General features: G+C 45.9%; 2 protein-coding genes across 4 annotated transcripts in view; one reads left to right on the top strand and one right to left on the bottom strand.

The window, feature by feature from the left end:
- LOC111665601 (phospholipid-transporting ATPase ABCA1-like) overlaps positions 1–4,409 on the top strand; it is a 45,677-nt gene extending 41,268 nt beyond the window's left edge. For both annotated transcript variants that reach the window (XM_023420665.2, XM_023420664.2), the window contains exons 45-49: positions 1,739–1,873; positions 2,253–2,356; positions 2,502–2,594; positions 2,996–3,239; positions 3,401–4,409. In XM_023420665.2, the coding sequence (XP_023276433.1) occupies positions 1,739–1,873; positions 2,253–2,356; positions 2,502–2,594; positions 2,996–3,239; positions 3,401–3,553 (729 nt within the window). In that variant the 3' untranslated portion in view covers positions 3,554–4,409. The remainder of the gene's footprint in view (positions 1–1,738; positions 1,874–2,252; positions 2,357–2,501; positions 2,595–2,995; positions 3,240–3,400) is intronic.
- A 1,301-nt stretch (positions 4,410–5,710) lies between these two features.
- The window catches only part of nipsnap3a (nipsnap homolog 3A (C. elegans)), a 4,775-nt gene continuing 2,336 nt past the window's right edge, over positions 5,711–8,149 (bottom strand). The window contains exons 2-6 of one of the 2 annotated variants that reach the window (XM_023420656.2): positions 7,443–7,650; positions 6,921–7,082; positions 6,697–6,846; positions 6,263–6,349; positions 5,711–6,066 (exon numbers count right to left, since the gene is read on the bottom strand). In XM_023420656.2, the coding sequence (XP_023276424.2) occupies positions 5,990–6,066; positions 6,263–6,349; positions 6,697–6,846; positions 6,921–7,082; positions 7,443–7,650 (684 nt within the window). In that variant the 3' untranslated portion in view covers positions 5,711–5,989. Of the gene's footprint in view, positions 6,067–6,262; positions 6,350–6,696; positions 6,847–6,920; positions 7,083–7,442; positions 7,705–8,149 lie in introns of both variants that reach the window. The other variant, XM_023420655.2, reaches the window with a different exon arrangement.

The following is an 8,149-nucleotide window of genomic DNA, read 5'->3' as shown; positions in this document are numbered from 1 at the left end:
ACATCTCACATCTCACATCTCACAACACACATCTCACATCTCACATCTCACATCTTACATCTCACATCTCACAACACACATCTCACATCTCACATCTCACATCTCACAACACACATCTCACATCTCACATCTCACATCTTACATCTCACAACACACATCTCACATCTCACATCTCACAACTCACATCTCACATCTCACATCTCACATCTCACATCTCACATCTCACATCTCACATCTCACATCTCACATCTCACATCTCACAACACACATCTCACATCTCACAACACACATCTAACATCTCACATCTCACATCTTACATCTCACAACACACATCTCACATCTCACAACACACATCTCACAACACACATCTCACATCTCACAACACACATCTAACATCTTACATCTCACATCTCACATCTCACAACACACATCTCACATCTCACAACACACATCTAACATCTTACATCTCACATCTTACATCTCACATCTTACATCTTACATCTCACAACACACATCTCACAACACACATCTCACAACACACATCACACATCTCACATCACATCTCACATCTCACATCTCACATCTCACATCTCACATCTCACATCTTACATCTCACAACTCACATCTCACATCTCACATCACATCACACATCTCACAACACACATCACACATCTCACATCACATCACACATCTCACATCACACATCTCACATCACATCACACATCACACATCTCACATCACACATCTCACATCACATCACACATCACACATCACACATCTCACATCACACATCTCACATCACATCTCACATCTCACATCTCACATCTCACATCTCACATCTTACATCTCACATCACACATCTCACATCACACATCACACATCTCACATCACATCACACATCTCACATCTCACATCTCACATCTCACAACACACCTCACAACACACCTCACAACACACAACACACATCACACATCACATCACACATCTCACATCTTACATCTCACATCACATCTCACATCTCACATCTCACAACACACATCTAACATCTCACATCTCACATCTCACATCTCACATCTTACATCTTACATCTCACATCTTACATCTTACATCTTACATCTCACATCTCACATCTCACAACACACAACATACATCTCACATCTCACATCTTACATCTCACATCTTACATCGCACAACACACATCTCACATCTCACATCTCACAACACACATCTCACATCTCACAACACACATCTCACATCTTACATCTCACATCTTACATCTCACATCTTACATCTTACATCTTACATCTCACATCTCACAACACACATCTCACAACTCACAACACACAACACACATCACACAACACACAACACACATCTCACATTTCACAACACACATCACACAACACACATCTCACAACTCACAACACACATCTCACATCTCAAATCACACAACACAAAACACACATCACACATCTCACAACACAAAACACACATCAAACAACACACATCACACAACACACAACACACATCTCACATCTCACAACACACAACACACATCACACAACACAACACACATCTCACAACTCACAACACACATCAAACAACACACATCACACAACACACATCACACAACAGTACTACAGACTTTATAGTACATACTTTAAAGTACACACTGTATATTACCCTCTGTGTGGTGGTCAGCGGGAGTCATGGTGATGAAGCTGTGTTTGATTGACAGGTGGCGGAGTGGGGAATCAGGAAGTTGGGTCTGGTGAAGTACGCTGATAAAGCAGCAGGAAGTTACAGCGGCGGGAACATGAGGAAACTGTCGACGGCCATGGCGCTGATTGGAGCTCCGCCCGTCGTCTTCCTGGTAACTCCTCTCCTGCGTCTTCCTCACCTCTGATTCATCACCTTACTGTTTGTGAAGCTTTCAGCCTTCTCTGCTGGTCTTCCTCCCTCAGTGTGGTTCAGTTGAGTTAAAGCTCCAGAGAACAACAGAATTACACAACAGCAGCTGTCAGCGAATCAGCGAGCAGCTCAGCAGGTTTTAGGGGTGGGGGGGGTTGTGTAACAGGCAGATTAAAAGGAGCTGCTGCTCAGTTCACTGAGGAGAGAAGAAGAACACATACAGGGAGGTTTATATTAAAACAGAGACGAAGAGATGCTCCTCCCCCTCCTCATCACTTTCTCACTCTGCTTCCTGCTTCACCTGTGGGCCGACCTCAACCTGGCTGTCCTCCTCGTTACAGGACGAGCCCACCACTGGCATGGACCCCAAGGCTCGCCGGGCGCTCTGGAACTGCATCCACAGCGTCATCAAGGAGGGACGCTCCATCGTCCTCACCTCACACAGGTAAGAGACACCAGGACAGGTGACCTCAGTGTCCTCAGGTCCTTTCCTGTTGAGGACTCGGTCTCACTCAATGTCCTCCATGTTGTGTCCTTGCTGAGGAAACATGTCTCAGTGTGTACATTAACTGTGTGTGTGTGTGTGTCAGCATGGAGGAGTGTGAGGCTCTGTGCACCAGGATGGCCATCATGGTGAACGGCAGGTTCAGATGTCTCGGCAGCGTCCAACACCTGAAAAACAGGTAACACACACACACAGCAGGATCCTCACACTGAATTTCAAAATGAAACGTGTGGATTGAGCTGCTAGAGGAACAAATACGGTTGATTCCACAGTCAAGGTGGATTTATTAAAATGAATATATTAATTATAATTAATTAATTATTAATATAAATATACTTATTAATGTGTATAATATATTTAAATAAACAAGCAGCACATTGAACACATGTGTTTCCTGAGTCGTCCACCAGGAGGCGACAGAGTCAGAACAAATGTAACTTTTAATTTAAGGAACAATCTGTATGTTATTGTTAATTATTACTCTAATGTGAAACTCTTTAGTCATGTGATGTCACTGTGACGTCACTGTAATGTCACTGTGACCAGCAGCTCATATTAAACACTGGTCCTGGTCCTCAGGTTCGGGGACGGCTACACCATCATCCTGCGGGTGGCGGGGCCCGACCCCGACCTGCTGCCTGTCATGAAGTTCATAGAGAGCGAGCTGAGCGGCAGCACACTGAAGGAGAAACACAGGAACATGCTGCAGTACCAACTCCCATCATCCCTCACTTCACTCACCCACATCTTCTCCATCCTGGCCAAAAATAAAGAGACGCTGAGGATCGAGGACTACTCCGTCACCCAGACCACTCTAGACCAGGTAACTATACTGCACACACCTGGACAGGTGCACACACAAACACACACCTGGACAGGTACACACTCATATGTATAAATATAGTGTTGATGTCTCCTGTGGGGGGGGGGGGGGGGGGGGGGGGGCTGATGGGAGATGTAGTCTGACACTGCCTGTGGTTCCAGGTGTTTGTGAACTTTGCAAAGGACCAGAGCGACGAGTATCATTCCAAAGACACCTCTGTGAGACGGAAAGACGTCTCCATCAACATCCCCACGCTGAGCTCCAGCCCAGGAGCCGAGGAGGGGGGAGAGGCGCTGAGGGAAAGCGTCATGTGACCCCGCCATCATGTGACCCCGCCATGACGTGGCCGTGTGACGTCAGGAGGCTGTAGCTCCGGCCTGAACTCGACCCTGCAGCAAAGAGGACACCCCCCAGCCCCACCCCCCACCCCCTCACCTGTTGTGATTTGTAGTGGGCGGAGTCACCTGCTGCCTCATGCCAGTCAATGCAAATGATTTCTTGTGGAGGTGCTGCGCTGCTCGCCGGCTGCCAACCACGCTGAATGTTAAATAGCTGGCGCTCGTGGCGGCGCTCAGCTGATTTCTTCTTTGTGTGATTGAAGCGGTGCCTCTAATGAACTCGTCAGGGTCTGTGTTGTTCTGAACTAACGATGAAGAATCCGAATCATTTCAAACGGCCGAGGGCTCGACTGCAACAATCACCTTTTTAAAAACACCTTTGATTCCGTTTTTACCCTCAAACCTTTATTTATATGTGTAGCTGAAACAGTTTGTTGTTTTATTGTGGCGGAGCCCGAGTGGCCTTCCTGTAGAGTCTAACAGCCAATCAGAGTGTTCAACACAGAGAGGAGGAGGTGATTGATTTTATAGTTTTTGTAAAAAAAGTAGCAGATTTGATCATGTGGGTGTGAAACAGTCAAATACCTCATCAGCTCCTCACAGCACACTACAGTATTGAACAGCCGATCGATTATTGATTATTGATTCTCCTTCCTGTTTGAAGCTGGAGCTAGTTCTGAGTTCCACCAGCAGGAGGCGACAGTGAACAGCTGATCAGGGCAAACCAGCTTCAGCACTTTGTGTTTGCACTGATGATGAAATTGTTGTTATTGATCAGAGGAGAAGAAGAACTGTTACTGACCCTGAACAACATTAAAGTGAAACAAATCAACTGTCTGAGTCTTTCCTTTTCACAACCTTTGACCTTTAACTGTTGATTATCTGACGTTTTCTAGAACGTGTTGAAAGTTTAAATCAATGTGATATTTAGAGACATATCAGCTGTTTGAAAAGATCAGACTATAAATAAAGATGGATCTTGCCTCTGTGACGTCACCAACAGGTTCCAGAAACTCAGAGAGAGCTGACCACTGTCACCATCTTGGCAGTGTTTGACTCCGCCCCAGCTAATCTAAAAATGGTCAAGGAGGAGGGGCTTGTGTCGAGCTGGTTTAATGACTGTGGTGAACATACGCTCCTGTTAGCATTGTTAGCACAGCTGGGTATCTTACTCTTAGGCTAACCAAAGGCTTATTCATTTGCTGGCTAATTACCTAGTTAATGAGCTAAGCTAACAAGCCAGGTGTTGTGAGCCAATACACTGATACCTGCTGATTAGTGCTAACATATAATTGAAACAATAGTAGAATTTGACTATGCTGTGAAAACAGGAGCTGATGTTCTGCTAGTCAGCTGCTAGCATCTAGCTAACTGTGACAGCACCCACCTGTCACTCAAAGATGCCACGCCTTCATTTCTCCATAACTTTGGTCCTTAATAAAATGTAAACAGGTGAGTTATATAAACAGGCGTCATGAAGGAGGAAATTAGCTCTAGAGACCAAAACAGTTTTTGTACCAGGCTGTAAACATGTTTATTTCTGCTGGAAAGTCGGACATTTTAACATGGGAGTCTATGGGGACTGACTCACTGTTGGAGCCAGACTCTAGTGGTCATTAGATGAACTGCAGCTTCTGGTTCACTCATCATTAATAATCTGAACTTAATGAGAGAAATAAAGTTAGTGTCTGATCTTATGAGAGTGAATCTAAAAAATCCTGAACCTAAACCTGATCCTGATTCTGAACCTGATCCTGATCATCATCCTGATACTGATCTTGAACCTGATCCTGATTGTGATCCTGAACATCATCCTGATTTTGAACCTTATCCTGATCATCATCCTGATCCTGATCATCATCCTGATTCTGAACCTGATCCTGATTCTGATCCTGATCATCATCCTGATTCTTATCCTGATCCTGCACCTGAAGTACTGGGAGTGTACAGAAGGTAAAAAGGTCATAAAAACTGTGTTTAAACCTCAGTGTGTGACGTGTGTGTGACGTTTCTTTGTCTGTTAATCACTGAATTAATTATTATTTAATAAAAATAATATTATTAAATAGTAATATCTCACAGCTTTAAAATGATGTTAGTGACTATAAATAAACATGTTCAGTCACAGACAACTTGTTCACGTCTCACTTTATTATTCAGGAAACAGTTTCAATTGTCAGATTTAAAGCAACAGTGTCAGGTGAATCACAGAAGCCCCGCCCCCTCCAGCATTCAGACCACAGGATTGGACACTGCCCATGTGACTCACACATTGACGAACAGTTACACCTTACAGGATGTGTCAGTACAGAGGCTAAAAGAGGACAAGATTACAATCAGTTTTACATGTTAGCGTTGTGTTTACAGTGTTTGTCTCTGTTGCCGTGGAGACGCAGATGTGAGGACAAGAAGTTACTTCATCGGGGAGAAAGGACATGGAAACATGAGTTTGTTCTTCTGAGAGTCGAGATGGACAACACTGTTTCTGACTGCGAGACAGAGAGACATTAATATCAATTATTGAACAGAGTGATCAGTTAGTGATGATATTGATTATTGAAGGATCTCAGGTAATCCCAGACACCTGCCATCTTTAAAGTCATCAATAATTATACACCAATAATCAAAACAACTGAGCACTGAGAGGTAACTATGATCTCACTATCACTGTGGGCGGAGCCTCACCTGCAGCGACCACTCTGGCATCACTGTGAGATTTGTGTCGGACCTCAGCTCGCTGGTCAGCGCTCTCGAACCACCAGAGGGTGTGAACTGACACACACACACACACACACACACACACACACACACACACACACACTCCTCCTGTTCAAGAGAGAGTTAAAGTGAAACCTGGAGACAGACGTGACATGAGGAAGACAGACGACAGAGGACAGAGGACAGAGGAGCTGGACTCTGGACCCTTGTCCTGGTTCTGGACACAGCAGGTGGTCCAGAAGGTTCTGTGAGGAACCTTTAGAACACAACATACATCACTTAGCACTTAGCCCCCCCCCCGTTCAGTCATCATTAAATTAATTCAAATAAAAGGTCGTCCTCCATTTTGTCTCGGACGTCAGAGTGTTCAACATTTCAAAATATTTAACAGGTTGTCTCACCTCTGTTCAGCTGACCGAACTCGCTGTGAAACGCTCCCACCAGCTTCCCGTACCCCGGTGCATCATGGGAAGTGACAGCAGCCTGGAAGGTGTTGCCCCAAACTGCCGGACCCCCAGGACGCATCTGGTAGGAAACCAGTTCGTACACACCTGAAACACACACCTGGTGTCATGACGTAGACATGATGTCATTGAAAGTTTTACAGCCGGGGGGCGGGGCTTACCACCCTCCTGTTGCGGCTTCTGCAGGCGGCTCCAGGGAACCAGGTAAGTGATCTCGTTGTCCTGAGATGTCAGCATCGGTATCGCCTTGGAGATATACTCTGAGATCCAGGATGGGTCCTGAGACAGGGCGGACCGGACCGCTGCCCGCTGAGAGTAACTGTCTGTGGACAGGTGAGGCCAGGAGAGGACAGGTGAGGACAGGTGAGGACAGGGGAAGACGGGGAGGACAGGGGAAGATGGGGAGGACAGGTGAGGACAGGGGAAGACAGGTGAGGACAGGGGAGGACAGGTGAGGACAGGGGGAGACGAGGAGAACAGGGGAGGACAGGTGAGGACAGGGGAAGACGGGGAGGACAGGGGAAGATGGGGAGGACAGGGGAGGACAGGGGAAGACAGGTGAGGACAGGGGAGGACAGATGAGGACAGGGGAAGATGGGGAGGACAGGGGAAGACAGGGGAAGACAGGACGTCACCTCATGAAAGATAAGACCCTTTAAACTGAAGAAGAAGAATGTCCTCACCATACTTCCATATATGGAAGACCTGGTTCAGGCCTCCGTACTCGACGCTCCAGTAGCCAATCAGCTGGGAGTGGGCGGTGCGCAGGTGGATCTTCTCATTGGTCAGTTTGAGGAAGGCGGCGTTCTGGTCTGGACGGATACAGTAGGTCCTGAACTCATAAAAGGTTTTGTGGTTCTGCTGGGGACCAGTGGAAAGGTGGACCCGAGGCTGGAGACCAGAGAGAGGACAGCTGAGGTCTGGGACCACAACTACAGACTGGACCTGGACAGTGACAGACGCTGGATTATTATTAGTGCCACGGTTGCTCAGCTCCGAGGCCTCTACAGCTAGAACAGCTGAGAGGAGGCATCTATTAATATTCCTTCGGGCTTATTATTATTCTTCTGCCAAATTTTGGCGCGTAACTCGTTCCGCAGCTTTGAGAAAACCCCGGTAATATATACATCAAAACATGTGTCTTGATCCTGAAAGAGGTGCTATGACTTTTGCTGTTAAAATTCCAATTTTTCCCAAAGTTATTCCCAAAAAACTGGGAATAAATAATGCATTAGGAATGCATTGGAATTTTCATTAGAAACCCACAAAATTTCACCTTTTTTCTACAAAATTTCACCTTTTTTCTGAGTCACCCAGCTCTCTCATACCTGCACGTAGAAATGTGATTCAAACTATAAAACGGAGGAAAACTTCTGCTCTCTCCAAAACA

This window comes from Seriola lalandi, unplaced genomic scaffold (genome assembly GCF_002814215.2).
Source record: "Seriola lalandi dorsalis isolate HSWRI2012SDOR001 ecotype SW California unplaced genomic scaffold, Sedor1 jcf7180002054655, whole genome shotgun sequence".
Taxonomy (NCBI): Eukaryota; Metazoa; Chordata; class Actinopteri; order Carangiformes; family Carangidae; genus Seriola; species Seriola lalandi.
Note: the sequence above shows the minus strand (reverse complement) of the source record. Positions and strands in the feature narration are given on the sequence as shown.